This window comes from Gavialis gangeticus, unplaced genomic scaffold (assembly GCF_001723915.1).
Source record: "Gavialis gangeticus isolate Ggan-Ray unplaced genomic scaffold, GavGan_comp1, whole genome shotgun sequence".
NCBI lineage: Eukaryota > Metazoa > Chordata > Crocodylia > Gavialidae > Gavialis > Gavialis gangeticus.
This window is the reverse complement of record NW_017729025.1, coordinates 53287433-53305887: the sequence shown is the minus strand read 5'-3', so window position 1 is coordinate 53305887 and position 18455 is coordinate 53287433. Positions and strand designations below refer to the sequence as shown.

At 51.9% G+C, this 18455-nt stretch overlaps 2 protein-coding genes across 2 annotated transcripts in view; both read right to left on the bottom strand.

Moving 5' to 3' along the window:
• The window catches only part of NOXRED1 (NADP dependent oxidoreductase domain containing 1), an 18914-nt gene extending 18257 nt beyond the window's left edge, over nucleotides 1-657 (bottom strand). The window contains exon 1 of the mRNA XM_019518738.1: nucleotides 285-657. The gene's annotated coding sequence lies outside the window, so the exon portion shown is untranslated. The remainder of the gene's footprint in view (nucleotides 1-284) is intronic.
• Nucleotides 658-1086: 429 nt separating this feature from the next.
• VIPAS39 (VPS33B interacting protein, apical-basolateral polarity regulator, spe-39 homolog) overlaps nucleotides 1087-18455 on the bottom strand; it is an 18203-nt gene continuing 834 nt past the window's right edge. Inside the window, exons 2-20 of the mRNA XM_019519912.1 lie at nucleotides 18404-18437; nucleotides 18227-18323; nucleotides 13941-14075; nucleotides 12895-12933; nucleotides 11445-11509; nucleotides 10258-10314; nucleotides 9661-9753; nucleotides 8750-8783; nucleotides 8147-8249; nucleotides 8019-8046; nucleotides 7672-7745; nucleotides 7077-7152; nucleotides 6617-6751; nucleotides 6010-6051; nucleotides 5184-5273; nucleotides 4511-4597; nucleotides 3632-3721; nucleotides 3166-3270; nucleotides 1087-1910 (exon numbers count right to left, since the gene is read on the bottom strand). Coding sequence (XP_019375457.1) covers nucleotides 1890-1910; nucleotides 3166-3270; nucleotides 3632-3721; nucleotides 4511-4597; nucleotides 5184-5273; nucleotides 6010-6051; nucleotides 6617-6751; nucleotides 7077-7152; nucleotides 7672-7745; nucleotides 8019-8046; nucleotides 8147-8249; nucleotides 8750-8783; nucleotides 9661-9753; nucleotides 10258-10314; nucleotides 11445-11509; nucleotides 12895-12933; nucleotides 13941-14075; nucleotides 18227-18323; nucleotides 18404-18437 — 1405 coding nt within the window. The 3' untranslated portion in view covers nucleotides 1087-1889. The remainder of the gene's footprint in view (nucleotides 1911-3165; nucleotides 3271-3631; nucleotides 3722-4510; nucleotides 4598-5183; nucleotides 5274-6009; nucleotides 6052-6616; nucleotides 6752-7076; nucleotides 7153-7671; nucleotides 7746-8018; nucleotides 8047-8146; nucleotides 8250-8749; nucleotides 8784-9660; nucleotides 9754-10257; nucleotides 10315-11444; nucleotides 11510-12894; nucleotides 12934-13940; nucleotides 14076-18226; nucleotides 18324-18403; nucleotides 18438-18455) is intronic.

The window sequence follows — 18455 nt, the reverse complement described above, 5'->3', positions numbered from 1 at the left end:
GATTGCTTAGCTACCAGATGCTCCTGAAGGAATCTTGTATACACTAAAGGTGAATCCAGAGCCCTGATCCTTAAAGGGCCAGCACCACATTTCACAACCCCCAGGGATGAAGAGAATGTGGCATTTACAGAGGAATCATGAGCGCCCCTGGACACACGTCACTCCGACCACAGATCAAATTAGCTTCAACAGGCACAGGCTGTTCTGCCGGGTGTGACTGCCATCTGGACAGCTAGGTCAGGTGAGGAAGTGTTGCAGGAGAACTTATTTCACCCAGTAGACACCTAAGTGCAATTCTATTCCACTCTGAGCAATCTCCTGAAAAACTATCGCTTTTAAAGGTGTATGGATCCAGGTCCTCCCCCTCACAGCTTTAGGTGATGGACTTTTAAGGCTGAGATGAAGTACTGTTTTCAGGATGGAATGAATCACAGTTTGGCATTGAAGTGCCAGTTTGATGCCTAGTGGGGGAGTAGGATCTGGCCCTGGGTACATGTAAGCAATACTCACTGCCACAACGCAAGCCCTAGGGCTTGCAGGTGGTGGGCACAGCTCCTTGCAGAGCTTACAAACAAACCCTGAGGCAGGCAAAGAGGCTGTTTTTCAGAAAACCCTTATGAAGGCACATTTTGGTACATCAAAGGAGCCCCAAAGTATCTTCTGCAGCCTCCAAGCAGCTATCAGCAACCAAGCACATCCTGCCCCTCTTCTGAATGCCACGGCTCAGCATTTAGTTCTCCAGAACTGCATTTTGAGCAAAGAGGGGGAAGCACATGTGGGGACAGGGTGGCCCTGAAGCCCAATTCTGTCCTCAGACTTTCATATGGCCTCTATTGGCTTGAGTAGCCCAATTTTTCTGCTGAGAGCTCCCCAGCAGCACTCACAGTCAAACATATCTGCAGGGAGATCATCTGGATAATCATCTCCTTAAGGACAAAGCTGCTCCCACTCCCATTCACTGTGGCCCTGGGGATAGAGGCATCGCCTGTGCCCACCTTACAGGATGTAGGAAAATTTCCTCCTGCTCAGGGATCATGGTGATAGCAAAATGCTTGGAGCAGGAAGTAAACAATGAGGAGCCCGATGTAGAGGCAGGATGCAGCTTTATTTAAGGAACAGAGCTTGAGGTCTGAAGAAATGAAGCTGGCAGGAAGCCTGGGAGAAACCTCCTTTTCTGGGGAGGATGCAACAAAAAACCTTCCCAACAAAGCCCGGGAAGAAGAAACAGCTCCAAGGAACTTCCTGGAGTTGGCATGCTCAGCCCCTGCAGGGAGGGATCAGCAATTCCTTCCACAATCCACCCAAGCCTCAGCGCTCCCAGCTTCTCCAAGTGTAAGGGCCGGCACAGCAGCCCAGGCAGTCAGGTTATTCCCTTGGCACTCTAGAGAAGTTCCCCTGAAGGCTGCTTCTCCTAGGGTAACATTGGAGGCTCCTACGGCTTTGTTCTTGACACAGCCACCATTGCCCGAGTCCAAGCCAGCTGGCGTGGCACTGGGGCTGGTCACCTCTGTCCTTTGGAGGGGTTAGCTAACGGCAACTGTCCTGCCTCTCTGACTTGAAGGAGCCCTAATTCTGTACAAAGCGGAAGCAGCACCCACTTGGCCTACTCTCTTCTGTCCACTGAAGCCACAACCACTTCAGGGCTTAGTTCATTACAGGAGCATCAGTGCTGGTTTGTTAGCATCCTATTTCACTGGCCAAAGAGTTGGGTTTGCCTTGTGCCAGCCTGGATACCTGCTTGTCCAGGAGTCCTAGGCACCGCTCAACAAGATATAAACCACGCAATGAAGAGAAATGGAGCTTGCTCCATAGGTGACAAGTCTGGCTCTCTGGTTTTCCCCTCTCACTGGCAGAGGCTATGGCACATCGGGAAGGTGGGCAGACAGCGTTCAGTTCTTCCATCGGATTTGCTGAAAGAAAAGCAAAATAAAATGCAACTAAGCATCAGTGCTGGTTGCAGCTCAGATCCCTGGGAACATAGCCAAGCACCGTGAAAGAGCACAGGCCCCACACGGAGGCCAGCAAATGACAAGGCAGGTAGGTTTATAAAGTAACACTGCAGTGTGGTTTAATAAAAGTCCAGCATTTCCCTGCAGTGTGGGGAAGCCAAACCCAGCAGCCCTGGGCTAGTAATGGAACCAGCAGCAGAAACAGACTAGAATCAGGAAGTGAAATTGACCAGGCAAAACATCACAGCTCCGAAAGAGTGACATGCAGGGAGTAAAAACAGTAGTGATGGAGTACCAGAGATCATCCTTCTACACAGAACCTCCCAATCTCTCTGGAGGGTGGATCAGAACTCCTCTGGGACAGCTGGAGAAGCCAAGGCATGGACAAAAAGAAGCTTGCCCAAGACAACCTACTGAGCACAGATCCTAACACAGTCATTCCTGACGCACTGTTTCAGGTCAGACAGTGACTTGTTGCAGGCTCAAAATTCAGCACTGGAGGGAAAATAACCCTTCAATTCCAACTGGCCACAAAAGTGTCACTTGGCAGGTTGTGCCCACAGTGGACCATCAGAAAGGAGCTCATCCCTGTAAATCTCCCTGAAAGTGAAAATAACCAGCTCTTTGCAGCAGATTGCCTCTCCTGTTATTTGTGCATCCAATGCCTGGCAGTAAACTCTCTCCACCTAGACCAAGGGTACTCAACCTCTAGCCTACAGGCCAAATGCAGCCCATGGAGCTTTAGCATCCAGCCTGCAGAGCTCCCTCTAGGTTCAGAAATTTGGCGGAGGAGGAGCAGTAGGCATTAAGCTTGGCCATGCTCCCCGCCCCCAAAGAACCGCCTTCCCCCTCTGCCCCCCAAACAGGGCCAAGTCACACCCCCTGCCTGTGGGGCAGGCTTGGGGCTGGGCTGCTCCTCTACCCCTCTCTGTGTGACAGAATGGTGCTCACTACACCTGCCTCAAGTGTCAGATGGGAATCACTGGCCGGATCTGGCCTGTGGACAGATGAGGCAGCTTCCCCCAGCAGGCCAGATCAACAAAGCTGAGCACCACTGACCGAGACTGTTACCTTCCTAGCAGGAAGAGGGGTCAAAATGACAGAGAGATCCCAATGCAAGGCACCAACCAATCTCCTGCCCATCTCAGATGAGGCTCTCAAGAAGGCAGTTCTGCAGGCTGTGTATGATTGTGTGTTCAAGGGAACTGCTTCTTACCGAGTTACTGAGGATGCTGTCAATCTTGTCCTGTTCTGAAGAGCCCCGCTCCACCTTACACCTGTATGCTAGCAGCTGGATGCGATCCTTCAGGTCTCTGTATGTCTAGGAAAACAGCAACACCAGGGCCTGGTGAAGCGGATTCCTTTGTGGAGCTCTATCCCAGTGTTCAGCTCAAGGATTCCAGGCTCCACTCCTTTCCCCTGCCCCTCCACCCCCACATACTGGATCTAGACAGCTAATGCTGGGGAAGACACAAGCCCCAGGGGCTGCTCTAACACCTTGCCTACTTTTGGGAGGGTGATGCAGACACTAGCTACAGGGAAAAGCAAAGCCACAGGAAACGGAGCTGGGCACACAACTGTAAGGAGAGGGGCCTACAGGGAACCCACTGCCACCCATGTGCACCGGGTGAAGGGATGAGATGCCTGTGCACTACCCTCCCCTATGTCCAGCAGGGACTCACGTCAATAACCACATCATGGCACTTGTATTTTGTGGCCAAGTTCAACCTCATGTCCACATCCTCTACCAGGCGCACATACTCCTGCAGCACCTGGGTGGGAAGAGAAGAAGCATCAGCAGAGCTCAGTGCAATGGTACTTGCCTTCCCACCCCAACTCCAGCCTACCAGCCTCTCTATGGGTAGTGAAGGAACCAGGCTGCTTTAAGAGCTGGCCCTACTCTGTGATCCCAGCATAGCAAGTGGATGGGATGAGCCTGCTCAGGACTCCTCAGGGGGCAAAAGGAGCCTCAAACCTTGGGTAAAGGATCCTTCCAATCCATCTACAAGGCAATTCTGCTCCCAGAGATTAACATAATCCTTAGCCCAAGTGCAGGGTGTAGAAACCTACAGCAGGCAGTATTTGTATTGCCTGGGAGAGGGATGACTTGGCTCATTCAGAGGCACTGCATCCTACAATCCAACCCTACAGAACCTGCCACGGCTCCTCTCTGCTAACTCCTTCACAGCCCCCACCTCCACCAAGTTGCTTCCCTGGCAGCTGCTTTGCCCAAGAGGACATCACATGTCTGCAACATCCATGTGCTGGAAGCAGAGCTGGTACAAACAAAAGAAGCTGTGTTTGGAAAAGTCGATCATTGTCTCCAGCTGTGGAAGTCAAGCACCAGCCACTGGGGATCAGTCCCCTTCTCCAAGCTGCTCCTGGTGGATCAGGAAGGAACAAGTACTCCACAGTAACAGATACTGCACAGCTAAGTGACCTCCTGGTTTGGGCCAGTGCTAAAAGTGAGAGGGACACCAGACAGTGGCCCAAAGGTCTGTGCAAAGACGAAGGAGGCAAAGTGGCTGATGCACTCCACAAGAGAAGCCTCTCTCACTCACCTGCACGGGGGCATTGTTCCGCTGCAAGACCTCCACCACCCGATGGAAGCCAATGGGGGCTCTCTTCTTGGTGTAGCCCAGCCAGTTCTGAAACCACAACCTAATCAGCACCAAGCTTTACACGAGGGGTGCCCCCGAGAGAGTGGGAAGTAGGGCCATGAGCTAACAGACCTGGGCAGAGAGCAGGAGAGCCACTAGGACTTCTCCACGCCAGTGAACACATTCCATAGAACTCCAGGGCAGCAAGCTGCCCTTGATGGAAGATGCTGTTTTTCCCTGCCAGATGCTAAAGGTAGGCCCAGCAGCTGGGCTCACAAAGGGCTTGAAGGCAACCACCAGGGAGGCTCCTCTGGCTGAGCTGCCTGGAGCAGCAGTGAAACCTTTTCAGCTGCTTTAAGGAGAGTCATTCTATGAGAAGCTTCTGGCAATTCCCTCTGAAGCTCCCAACCACAGTGAGGCCAGGCAGAACAAGTCACAGTTCTCCTGCTAATTCCAGGGCATGCCAGAGAATTCACAGTATTAAAGCAGGGTACTCAGGAGACAGCAACATCAGCAGAGGATAGGTCATGTCAGGTAGGAAGGAAGATAGACAGTTTGCTACCCTAGAGCCAGAGGGGAAAGGGCCAGGAGACAGCCACTGCTGAGATCTAGCCCCAATGGTCCTCTCCCTCACCTTGGTGGTGAACAAGGCATCTACGTCATGCCAGGCTCGCAGCTTGGCACGTGCAGCGAGGGCCGTCAGCACATACTGTTTATCTGGGATCTGCAAGGCAAAGGCACCAAACGGTATGAACAACAGCAGAGCTCAAGGCTCTGAGGGGAGCGGGTGGGCAGCACATCAGCTACTGAGATGACAAGTCTCATGAATCCCATGCTCAGCTTGGCTGTGCAGCTAATACATTGCAGGGGGGGTGCAGAGGAAGGAAATCAGGGACCCCTACTGGGGCAGCATTACCTAGTTCAGGCTCCCTGCCTGGCCAACCCTTTCCACCATAGCTGGGGGGGAGCAGTCCCTGCTGGCACAGCAGACTGCAGCTGGTAGGGATGTGAATGGATCTCACCTTCCCATGACACAGGAAGCAAGGCAGCACCTCACACAGGGTAAGCAAAGGGCAGAAAGGTGAGGCCAGGGGAGCTCATTCCAGGAAACTGAAATACTTCCCAGAGCCTGGGCTCAAAGTAAAGCACAAGGGGCTGGTAAAGCCCAGCTTCCCCACAGAAGTTCCAGCCGGCTCATACAGCCAAGCCTCCTCCCTTGTCCCTTGGATGGGTCTGGGTCCCAGCTAAGCCCAGCAGTGCCCACACAGCTCACATGCTACCCAACCACCAAGCTGGGTCTGCTCCTGCTTCCCTTCTGCCTGTGCTTCAGGATCAGTTCTATGCCTGCATTTCCATTCATGGCAGCAGCACTCCTTTCCCTGCTGAGTGAACAATCCACACTGCTGGCAATCCCCAGCCCCACCCCTAGCTCTTTTCAACTGGTGCTGCCACTTCCTCACCTTGAAGGTTTTCTTCAGGTTGGTTGGGCTGCTGAATGTCCCCTGCAGAAAGAGGCACAAACAACAGACACTGAAGAGGCAACAGATGGAGGGGTCAGGGATTCAGCCTGGAACTTGTAGCCCTCATTCCTTCAGACTGAGATCCAGGCCTGTACTGAGGCTGCTAGTGCTAGGTTGGAAATGGAGATTACAGGAAGAAGAGACCCTTTCCATCTCTTCCTCAGCACTCTGCCAGTGGGCCCTTCCCATGCCCTCAAGTCTGGGAGTCCCTCAATACTTGAGAGGTCACTGTTCCATACCTGGGGCTCAAGAGGACAAGAGTCAAGTGAATCTCTTAGATGCTGGATCTAGTTGCAACCTTAGAAGTAGCTCAAGGTGCCACAGCTTCTGTAACAGCTGTTGTGACAGCTGAAAATGGCCATCTTTCAAAGCTCAGAGGGGCCAGATTCTAGTCTGGAATATTAGGATTCTCTGAGGGCTTTGTGGGGGTGTGAAACCTCCTTCCTAAGATGCTGAAGATGGCACACTAGCAAAACTTCAATGACCCACATCAAGGGCACCAGCATTATGTGCCAGAACCCTAGACCACTCCCATTGTTGCACACACCTCTGCCTCCGTGTAGTGGTAGAAGCAGGAGTAGAAGAGTGTGGTCACCAGTGGCATGTTGAGAATGGAGGCCTTTCGGGGATATTTCCGAAATACCTCTGACTGCCCAGATGATTCCACGTGCCGATCGTTCGCCTGCAGAAGAGTTGGGGGAAGACAAACTGTGTGGGAACCAGGCCAGCCATGATGCTGAGCCAGGCCTCCCCCAGTTCTTGGGGGAATGAGCCCAATTTCAACCAGACCAGCTCAACGGGACCTCAGAGCTCTCAGTCTCTGAGTGTCACATCAGCATGTGATGTAGTCCAAGTCACAAATCAACAGCTTGGTGGGTTGCCTACCACAAAGGCCTGCATGAACTTAAGAGATCAAAAACTTCTCATTCTTTTCAGAACAGGCCAGTCTGAGCCTGGAGCACAGAGAGCTCTCAAACAGCCCCACTGCCAAAGAGAAGGCTCTTTACCTCAATGATGATCTGTCTCTCCAGGAGCGTATAATGGTCCTGAACATGAACAGCATCTTCAGCTGAAAACGGCAGCCTAGCCAGCAAAAAAGGATGGTCAATGTCAGCAGTTCTTGTTACATAGTTTTTGGAGGGACCCCGCTTCCCCAGAGCACTGCCCTACGGATGCAGTCCCTTGTGCTATTGCTTGCCACCAGCCCCACCTACCCCAAGGTTCTGGGAGAGAAAGTAATTTCAAGTTCTCACCTTCCCACAATCTCACTGCTCTTTCCAATGGGCTCCAATCAAATTGCATGGAGGGAGCTCAGAACCTTGCTATTGATATGTCCTCAGAGAACTTCACCAGGCACCCCCATCCCACTTCATCAGCCAAAACGGTAAGTAACTTCCCAAGACCTCTCCATCCTCAGCTTAAGAGAAAATGAGGCTGGACTAGTAGGCACCAGGCTCCTCCTGGGGCCTGTAACCAAAACCTCTATGCAATAGTGAGAATATGACCCTTTAACTTTGTACGTCCCAGCACCCCTACTGGCCCCTGACGTCTGCACTTCTTATTCTCCACCACATCTCCAGTCCCACCATGTTCTCTACTTACCCAATGCAGCCTTTAAGAAACTCTTTTCGTTTCTCCACATCTTGGATGTTCAAATGCTCCCGGTACTGGGACAGCTGGAGGGAGAGGACAGAAAAGAAAGAGCCATCCTGAAGGCAATAGGCTCAGGAAACCCCTTCCACAAAGGGAGATATAGGTTCAAACCTGTCAGCTGACTATTCCATTCCCCCTGCTGACCAGCCCCTCCCAGCCCCATACTTCAGACACAGCAGCTTGTGCTGAGGTGAGTGGAGATATCAGGTGTTTGCTTTCAGCCTCTTTGTGGATCCCCACCTCACACAAGCTACGCAGACGAGACGGAACAGAATGATAACCCCAGGAATACTCACGGCAACCTCCTCAGTTCTGTCAAGGAACCTGTGAAGAGAAAGAAAGAATTACCTCTACTCAGCACTGCCTAGTGCTTGGTCCAGATACAGGTGTTCAGCCAAGCCACAGGACAAGCAGGGAGCCTTACCTGAATAGGTCCAGGAGTAGCTTCTGTTCCCCTGCTTCTCTGAGGAAATGGATAAGATGGCGCAGAGCCACCTGCCGCACCTCCAGCTCACGGAAGAGGATCTCTGGGTGGGGAGATGCACACAAAATGTCAGTGAAGAGCCACCTGAAAGCAGCTTGCTGGCCAGGCCTGGGCTGCTTCAGGATGGGTGGAGCTGCTAGAAGCTGGAGGAGAATTAAAAAGATCTTCAAAACCCAGCAACCTGAATTACAGCCCTCCTCTAGTGACCAGTTGTCTTGAAAGCGAGTCCAGCTCCACCAGGCTATTAGATGAACACTCTGTGGTACGTGGCTCTATCTCCTCTCACATAGGGTCTCTCATTCACCACAACCCCCACTACCTTGTACAGAGTCTCTTAGAAGCTTCCCAACCAGCACAAAACCCCCTCTCCCTGCACCTGGAATTGAGGGAGTGTCCTATTCATGCACAGATCCCTTGGTTAGGTGAGCAGGAAGTGACATCCCAGCTCTTCTCTGTCCCCAATTTGCTGTAGGCAAGAGAACTGAGCCTCTCCCTCTTCACTGAGAAACACACAGGGCCCAGTCACTTCACAGACCTGCATACCTTTCTTCAGTGTCCTCTTCAAGAATATCAGAACCTGCAAGCAGAATAGACATCCCTTAGCTGAGCTGATGAATCCTAACCAGCATCCAGACAGATGCTGGCATCAGGTAAGGCCTGTCACAAGCTTCCTGAGAAGTTCAGTTAGCCACAGATGTCCTAAACCCACTCAGGATTTGCAACTTTTACTGAGTACTACTGGCATGCACTGGCACCCTGGGCAGGCCACAGCCACCCAGGATACCTTCCACTCCTTCAGCTGGCAAGCAGACCTGCTGAATCTTCCACAGCAGTGGTTGTGGGGGTACGTGTACCCCTAGGGGTACTTATAAAGGTAGTTGGGGGTATGCAGAACTGACATGGCCAATAGTTCACTGATAAATGCTGCGTGAGTGTGCACAGCTGTAGCGCAGCAGCAGGTGTTCAGGAGTGCAGCCCGGAAGTGTGGAGAGCAGCCGGGTTTGGCTGGTAAGTCTGTTGTGGGGGAAGGGGTGTGGGGAGGGCAGACTGAGGCCCTAGTGGTGGGGAAGGGAGTGGGGCTGGGGCAGGGCACAGGACTGAGCCACATGCAGGGAGGGTGGAGGGCATGTGCCCCCGAATCTGCACAGGGTGAGATGGGCTGCTTCTGCAGGCTGGGGCAGTGCTATGCTGTTTCCAGAGGGGGTGTTGGGCCGGATGAGGATGAGGTGATTCAGAAATGATGCTGACAGCTTTGAGCAAAGTAATTTTGAAGCTGCAGCTAAGAACATGGAGCTTCAAGGCACCCAGCTGTGACCCCTTCTGGCCACAACTCAACAACCCTTACAGTAATAAGGAACTGAATAGCTGAGTAGACATAGGGAGCCTTTAAGGGGGCATCCTGTCAGCCACACTCCCAACTATACCCAGGGATATACAGCCAGAGCAGGACTCACTGCAGTAATGACATTCCCATCATGCACTGCAACTGCTTCATCGAGGAGCATCAACTTTTCCTGCAGGGAGTGGAACCTCTCTAGCGAGCAGACCTGGAGCGAGAAAGGAAGACAAACAGGGGCACACTCAAACAAGCCACAGAGTCAACTACAGCTCTTATGTAGAGAGTTTCAGCCACAGTGTCCTGTCACCCATCTCCTTTCACCCACTGTAATGGGAACCAAAACCCCACAGGTGGCCCCAGGTGCTCTGCCATGATGAGCCTGTGGAGCCAGAGCACTGAAGATAACCTCAGGCCATGGGAGCAGCTGTGAGGATTCAGCAGTAGTAAAGGCTCTGGCAGCAACTCAATGATTTATGTATGCTGGCTGCCTGGCATGGCCTTTTGAGATCTGTCCTCTGCTTTCTCTTCTGCTACTTGTTAAAGCCTTAAGTAGACACAGGACATTGGAAAATTGTTCCTGCTGGGGTCATGCAGCTAACAGCCTGGATTCGCTCCCCAATTCTGCCACGCATGGGCAAAAGGAAGCATGGCAAGCAGCTTGAGAGCACCCAGGCTCCCCTCTTGCAAGCACATGGAAAAGTAATGTCCTCACCTTGCCCCTCTGCATCCGCCTGACAGTGTCTTTGGGGCTCCAGTCACTGCTGTAATCCTGCAAGAGAGAGCACAAGGCAGCCTCTGAAGTTCTAGAGGTGCTGTGTGACCAAGCTACCTCAGGTTTACAGCTGGGACAGATGCAGTGAAGATTCTTCACATGACTTGCAACAACTGGAAGGAGTTTCCCCATAGTCTTTCCAATTCATGACAACAGTACAGACTGGGTTTAGTGATTGACTCAATCTAAACAGGGAGGTGATGTCAAAGCTGTGACTCTTTCCTGGACCTGTGGTGGGGGAGGGAGGCAGACTGATCTGGTTACTGCTTGGGACCATAGGTGCCAAGAAAGCCCAGTGCCCAGCTGTCATGTGTGTATGAACTGTTCCTGCTGGTGAAAGTGACCACCGCAACAAAGCTAGTATGAGCCACTTCCTGTCTACCCTAAAGATAGAAGCACAGTAAGGGTAAGTCCTTCCCCCGATGCTACCCTGTCAAAATGTCTCACCCCAGCCTCACAGGGCCCCAGTGAAAGGGAAGGTCTGGTCCCTAGGCGGCACAGTCAGAATGTGGTCCTCTGCCAAGGGCATCACTACAGGCAGCTGCTGCAGTGGTTTTGTTATAGGAGATATTCTCCAATCACCCTCAGCTAGGAGTGACCTCTGCTCAAAACCCACCTAGTGGCAGGTTGACCGAGCCAAGAGGTGAAATGAACAGCTATCTGCAGCTTTGAGTGAGGTGCACTATCCTGTGTACAAGGCAGCTGTATCTCAGAAGGCAGATCTCCCCCACTTCAAGTAGCCTGCACCCCATATGCTGATTTTATGGGGGCAAAAACATGCAGAGAAATTTGCCACACTCTGGACTGGGATGGAAGTATTTGGGGAATGTCCAAATGGCTTCTTTGGACCAGCCTGCCCCTGCAGCACAGGCAACACAAAGCAGAGAGCCCTGGAAACCCTAGGACAGGAAAAGGAAGTGACCAGGTTGGAATTGCTGCCTGGACTGGGTTTGGTGAAGGGCTGCCTCCTGGCTGGAGGAGGACTGTACCTTTTGTCTGGATGCTTTCCCATCACCCCCCAGAATGGAAGAAGGATTGGTCACTCCCCATGAAACCTCATTATCCCACCGTCTTCCACTCTGTGTGACTTTCCATGTGACCCTGGGATTATGAATACAACCTCCCACCTTGTAGTCCGCCTTTGGTCTGCGCAGCTCTGGAGCATAGCTTTTGACACCTGCATCAGAGAGGGCTGTGGAGGAAAAAGGCAGCACCCTGAACAGCACATCCAAAATCCTCATTTGCACCCACCTCCCAACATTTCCTGGCCTCAGTTTCACCCCCAGCATGCTCTCTTTCAGTGGAAGGCCCAGAGATAAGGCAGAGAACCCCATGGACCAAGCAGAGCCCACAAAACCCTGGAATGGGCGCCGACCTAGCAAGGCAGAGTCTGATAACTTATAGACTAGAACCTGACATTCCTCCCAATTCTTAAGGAGTTTCTACACAGGAGGATTAGGTCTGACATGAAGGCAGCATGTCTAGAGCCTCACATGCAGGACTGAGTCAGGAGACAGCAGTTTATTTTTGCCAGTCAGAGCCCCGGTAAGCTCTCCCTAGTGGCTGCAGCTGGGTTGGGCCACACTGGGCCCTTGTGCTCTGCAGCTCCCCTTAGCTCTGGCTCTTTCTAGCACTGGGCACTGTCCACTGCCACTTCACAATGGTGGGCAGCTGTGTCCCAGCTGCCCCAGGACTGGCACTGGCCCTCCATAGCTGAAGCCTTTCCCAGCACATTTGTGGAAGCCCTAGGCTGCAGGTCCCCTCTTCAGGGACAGGAAATAGTTGAATAAAATAACAAATATCATTAGAGTTCCTAAAGCCGGTCACTCCTTATTTTACCTGGCACAGGACACAGACCAAACACTCATCTGCACATAATTCCCTGCTTCGGTTTTCTCAGCATTCATGAGTGTTACAGTGGATTTGGTTATTGTCTTAAGAATCCAGGATCCTCTCACACCTCCAAACCATAGAGCCTCTCTCACCTGCAGCCAATTTTCTTCTTCCTTGGCAGGACCAAGGGTTCCTCTTCTCTGCCTAAGATTGCTCCATCTCTGAAAATTTGTTTACTTGTATCCTCTACTCCCACTCTTTCTGGCTCTGAGATGTTTAAGACCCTCCATTAACACCTGACCTATGTGACTTCTATTGGGGAATTTTCCAATCTCCAAATCTGACCCCCCTGTAGAGAAACTGGAGAAAACCAGTTTCACCTGGGATGCAGCCACTTGTTGTCTCTCACATGGGAGCCATTGTCCCTGGTCTCAGTAATGCATGACAAAGCCCTGACAGCAGATGGTGGATTCCGTTTACACACAGACATACAGTGGCACAGGAATTTTACACCCTCAATCAGAATCCATAATCCATCCAGAAACCATCAATCAGCGTCCACAAAATCACTGCACTGAACTTTTGCTGACCCCCTGATGACTTGAGTCCAGTGTTTCAGTTTCCTCATCAGGAAACTAAGACCCACACATCTCTGTAAATCATTTGTGTGGAAGTCCCCTATGAAAATGTGCAATATTCTCCTTCAGCCCTTCCCACCACAAGTTAAGGATAAAAATGCCTTACCATCAGAAAGTGACTGAAAACTACCAAGTTTGTTTCTGCCTGAAAGAAAAGAGCAAGTAACAGTGAGAGATTTTCAACCACCTTTCCTCCTGCTGGTGAGCTGAGGAGATAGCATGCAGAACTATACTCCAAACCAGTGTCCCAGCCTAAGTCAGTATAGAAAGGTCTGATCTTTGAGAAAATATATGGGACTTTCAGACCAATTCCTAGCAAACCTACATTCTGTCACACAAGCCACCTTCAACACTCAAAGAAACTGGCTTCTTGCTGCCAGAGTCCAAGGACAGGAACATGGAGTCTAAATTCCCTGCCACCTCTAGAGATCAAGACATACTGGGGTCAGTAAAGGGGGAAGGTGAGACTGCTCAGGTATAGCTGGGCTATGGCCACACAGAAATCTTCAGTCTCTGGTACTGTTATCCTGGCACCTTCCATCAGCACTAAGGCACTTACTATACAAGAAGGGGGTAGCCATAAAAACAAGCTATGGGAGACAGGATGCTCAAGAAAATTCAGCTTTGGAGAGGACAAAGATGAACTCCTGCAGAATACAATTCTCTCTGAACCATAGCAATGCTAAGGTCTTGTCACTAGTATCTTGCATGCAACACTAGAAGCCTTCTTGACTCCAGGGAAGGTTATTTACCTGTTGTCTCTACAGAAGAGAGAACCGAGCGTAGGCCACATGGGCCAGATTAGTTCCATATGGACCCATTTTCCTCTCCAGCAGATGGGCAGCTGGTGGAAACTACAGTGCCCAACATGCCAAACTCCATCTTGATCCAAGCAACTTTCTGTTCCATGGACCACAGCCTTCTGGTGATGCAGCTTCCACAGACTGCTCCTTTATCTTGATGGGCACATCAGCCCATCCCCATTTTATACAAGTCTGATGTGCTTGGTGATGACTGACAAGCAACTGATGCAAATCGTGGACTAAGCAGAGACCAGCTACTCCCTATTCTGCAATACTTACAAGGAAATGAGACCTTCTAGGACACTCCTGCAAGAAGGTCCTTTTGCCACTGTTGAGTGGGGGAGCTTACCTTTGAAGAAGCTGCTCAAGGAGTAGGAGGAGGCTTGCTTGGGTAAGGCTGCGTAGGAAGAAGAGCCCTTCTGTAGGTTCCCCTCAGGAGGGCTAATGCTGCTGGAGGCTGTCTCTTTGATCGACCAAGAAATGCCTACAAGAAAAGAACAATGCTGGTAACTCACAAAGAAGACATAAAACTGTCATCTTTGAAACAAAGACACTAGATAATGAAAATAATAATTTGTATGCTCTGGTCAATTCTGGATTCTATATTTTACCTTCTTAAACAGACATTGTACTAATTCATCAAACAGCACATAGTGTTCAGACTCATGGAGCACATATGGGAAGGACTGGCGGGGGGACGATGCTCAGGGGCAACCAGCATGGCTTCATTAGGGGCAGGTCCTATCAGACCAACCTGATTGCCTTCTACGATCAGGTAACAAAATCATTGGACACAGGTGTTGTGGTGGATGTAGTCTTTATGGACTTCAGAAAGGTCTTTGACACTGTCTCCCATCCCATTCTCATTAAAAAGCTAGGCAACTGTGGCACTGATGCCTACATAGTCATATGGGTTGGAAACTGGCTGAGGGACCACACCCAGAGAGTGGTGGTGGATGGGTCATATTTGACCTGGAGGGATGTGGGCAGTGGGATCCCCCAGGGCTTGGTCCTTGGGCCGGCACTGTTTAATCTCTTTATTAGCGACTTGGACGAGGGGGTGAAAGGCACCCTGTTCAAATTTGCTGACGACACCAAGATCTGGGATGAGGTGGGTACACTAGAAGGGAGGGGCAGGATACAGCTGGACCTGGACAGGTTACAATGGTGGGCAAATGAGAATAAGATGGGATTCGATACTAATGAGTGCAGGGTACTGCACTTGGGCAGTAAGAACCAGCAGCATACCTACAGGCTGGGGAATTCCCTTCTCGAAAGCACAGTGGCAGAAAGAGATCTTGGAGTCATTATCGATTCCAAAATGAACATGTGCCGGCAGTGTGGGGACGCGGTCAGTAAGGCCAACTGCACCTTGTCATGCATCCACAGATGCATCACAAGCAGAGCCAAGGAGGTGATCCTCCCCCTCTATGCGACACTGGTCAGGCCACAGTTGGAGTACTGCATCCAGTTCCGGGTGCCAGTCTTTAGGAGAGATGTGGCCAGCATCGAGAGGGTCCAGAGGAAGGCCACTCGCATGATCCAGGGACAGCAGGGCAGACCCTATGAGGAGAGGCTACGGGGCATGAACCTGTTCAGCCTTCACAAGAAAAGGCTGAGAGGGGACCTGGTGGCCATCTACAAACTTATCAAGGGGGACCAGTGGGGAATGGGAGAGACCCTGTTCACCCGTACACCTCCCGGAGTAACAAAGAATAACGGCTATAAGTTGTTTGGGAGTAGGTTCAGGCTGGACATTAGACGACACTATTTCACAGCCAGGGCAGCTAGGATCTGGAACCAACTTCCAAGGGAAGTGGTGCTGGCTCCTACCTTGGGCGTCTTTAAGAGGAGGCTTGACAATTACTTAGCTGGGGTCATATGAGCCCAGTATTTTCTCCTGCTTAGGGCAGGGGGTCAGATTTGATGATCTACTTAGGTCCCTTCCGACCCTACGTCTACGAATCATATAGAGTCATGGAGAAGTAGGCCTGAAAGGGACCTCAGGGGTCATCTAGTCCAACCCCCTGACTGAGCCAGGATCATCCACAGCCAAACTATCCCATACAACCATAATCTAAACTCTACACAAGACTATCCTTAACACTGACACAGCATACATTTAATACCCTAACCTGCTACAGGTAAAGCAGGGGAACCACTGCAGCCAATGTCCTGCCTCTATAAAACGTTGTCAATTTATGCTCAAGAGGCCCCAGTTGATGGGAAGATGTTTAAAAAGCTGCCCACATTCATCTCTGGAAAGATAGCAGCACAGTGCATTGTGCATGCATATCTAGCTTAAATGAATGTTACAATCAGAGGTACACTGATGCATCAACTTGATATCGGATCGGCACCAATATAAAGCAAACTGACTATATTAGAAATCTGCCTGAAGTGGCCAATAATTTGGCTAATAAATACACTGTACATGTGCATAGGAGGAGGAGCACAGCTTGGCAGCTTGTAGATGGAAGGGGAGCCAGGAGGGAAGAGGTGTGGGGGGGGGCAGTTCAACATCCCCCCTCTGCAGTGTGGGAGGGAGTAGGGCTGGGGTAGGCGCTGCCCAGCTGGCGTGGGGCAGGATGCAGGACAGAGCTGTGGCTTGTCTGAGGAGCGCGGGAAGGGGGAATGGCTCCTGCTGCTACATGCACCCCAGGAAGACACAGGGGGGGAGAGGGACATGTGCCCCCAGATCTGCACTGGGTGGGATGGGGCAGGGAGGGCTGAAGCTGCAGGCTGGGGCCAGGGGCTGTGCTGTGCTGTACTTAGGCTGGGCAACAGCAGCGGTGCTGGGAAAGCGGCTATGGGAGGGGGGGCTGCAGCCACCCCAAATTTCACTGTAGCTCCCCATAGCCCCACCTCCGAGCACTGCCTGCCCCAAGCGTAGCGAGGCCTAACCCCACTCCCCACAACCAGGAAGAGTCAGGCACAGCCCCTGGCCCTGGTCCCAGCCCACAGTTGCAGCCCAGCCTGCCCTGTCCTGCCCTGCACAGATCTGGGGACACATGCCCCATCCCCTGGCAGGAGATGCTCCCCCTCCCCATGCCCCCTGGACAAGCAGTGGCTTCGTCCCACACCCCGCCCCAGCTGGGCAGCACCTACCCCTGCCCTAGCCCCACTCCCTCCCTCACCATGGGGGTCGTTGAACTGTCCCCCCATGCCCCTTCCCTCCCCCCTCACCTTCTACCACAACAGACTTACTAGCTGGATGCAGCTGTATTGGAAATTGGATTGGCATTAGCTGATGTGCCTCTTTAAAAGTTGGCTATCGATATAGACCTAAAAAATCTCTATTGGAGCACCCCTAGTTACAACAGTTCATTAATATACTCCTGAACATTCAAAGAGACTGTAGGGGCACAGCATATTCCCTGCTCCAAGAGCTTACAATGCAAGATACAGGTTTCCTTGGGCTGGAAAGGAGCAAGGCATTCCCATCTAGGTACTGCCACACTTGAGACCGATATGCTGCCCGGCGAGAATGGGCTTTGCTGTCAAACTAGGATGTGGTAATAATTAAAACATGCTCTTCCTTCTCCATTTCAGCACAGCAGGCAGCATGTGTATCTGTCTGTCTGTCTCCATAGTCATGCCACTACCACTTTGACCACTTGTAAATTTTTGAATGTGGGAAAGCAGAAACACAGTTAGCCAGAGGAAAGGGGTATGAAGAGGCCAGCAGGGAAGGGGAAACATGAGCAGGAGAATCAAATTCAGAAGATGAAAAGAGCGGACTCTGAAAAGAAAGTTTTATAGCACGATAGGAGTGATGCCGCCCTCTGACCTCTCACTGATTAAATGTGGGGGTGAAGGTTTGCTTGGTCCAGCACCAGGATGCAGCTGCATCGTAAGCCTCTTCCTAAGAGGTATCTGTGGCTCTGTGCAACACACACTTTCTGGGGAGTCCAGCTACATTCACAGGTTGGCTGGTGACTGAACAGCTACAGCAGCAGCCTCCAATGGTCATGGTCCCCAAAGGAATGTGGGCAGCACTGAAGGGCAAAGCCAACAGGCCTGCCTATGGCACTGCACAGACACGGTTGCTCTGAAGGCTGAAGCTACCGGCTAAAACAGCAGCGTACACACAGCGCTGTGGTGGGCTTGAGCTCCGTGCCATCTGGCTTGTACGTTTTCAGCATAGTCATGGTGAAAAGGTGATGAACCTGCTCCTATTTGGTCTCCAATTCTGCTAAAATAGTTTAATTCAGCTGCCTACAGCTCAGGAACTGGGCGCAATGGATCAGAGGAGAAACAGTTTAGGTGGCAGAGTGGAAATAACTCATCACCCCTAATTCTGCAGGTGCCTTCCTTTGAGCATAACAAATCTCAGATGTAACACGTCAAGCCTCTGCGCTATGGGCAGAGATGCCAGGGGACAGGCCACGTGTCTGCTCCCACCCTCCTTTTATTCATGCACCTACAATTTCATCTCACCCCCCTCCTAACGGGCCAAGCGGATACAGCCACCAGCCTGCAGGTGTGAAGGGCAGATCAGGAAGCGGCAAGATTCAACCCAGGGGCGAGACCCGACTTCAGAGCAGAAGTACCAGTGGCAGAGCTGGAGCTAGGCTGGCTGCGCCTGTGCCCACCGCCCAAACTGAACCGCCCACCTTCCCGCGCCACACTTACTGCCCACAGGCTCCCCACTCCAGCTGACCCGCTCGAGGTCATCGTCATCGTCGACGATGTCGCGGAGACTGTTCACAGCCCGCTTGGACTCCTTCAGCTACGAGGGAAGGCGAGGCCAAGTAAGGCCGACGTGAGGCCGCCCCAGCCCCGGAGACTCCCGCCCCGCCCTGCCCCGGCCCACGGCTCGCGGAGCTGTCCGGGGCCAGTGGTTCTGCAGGGCAGGTACCAC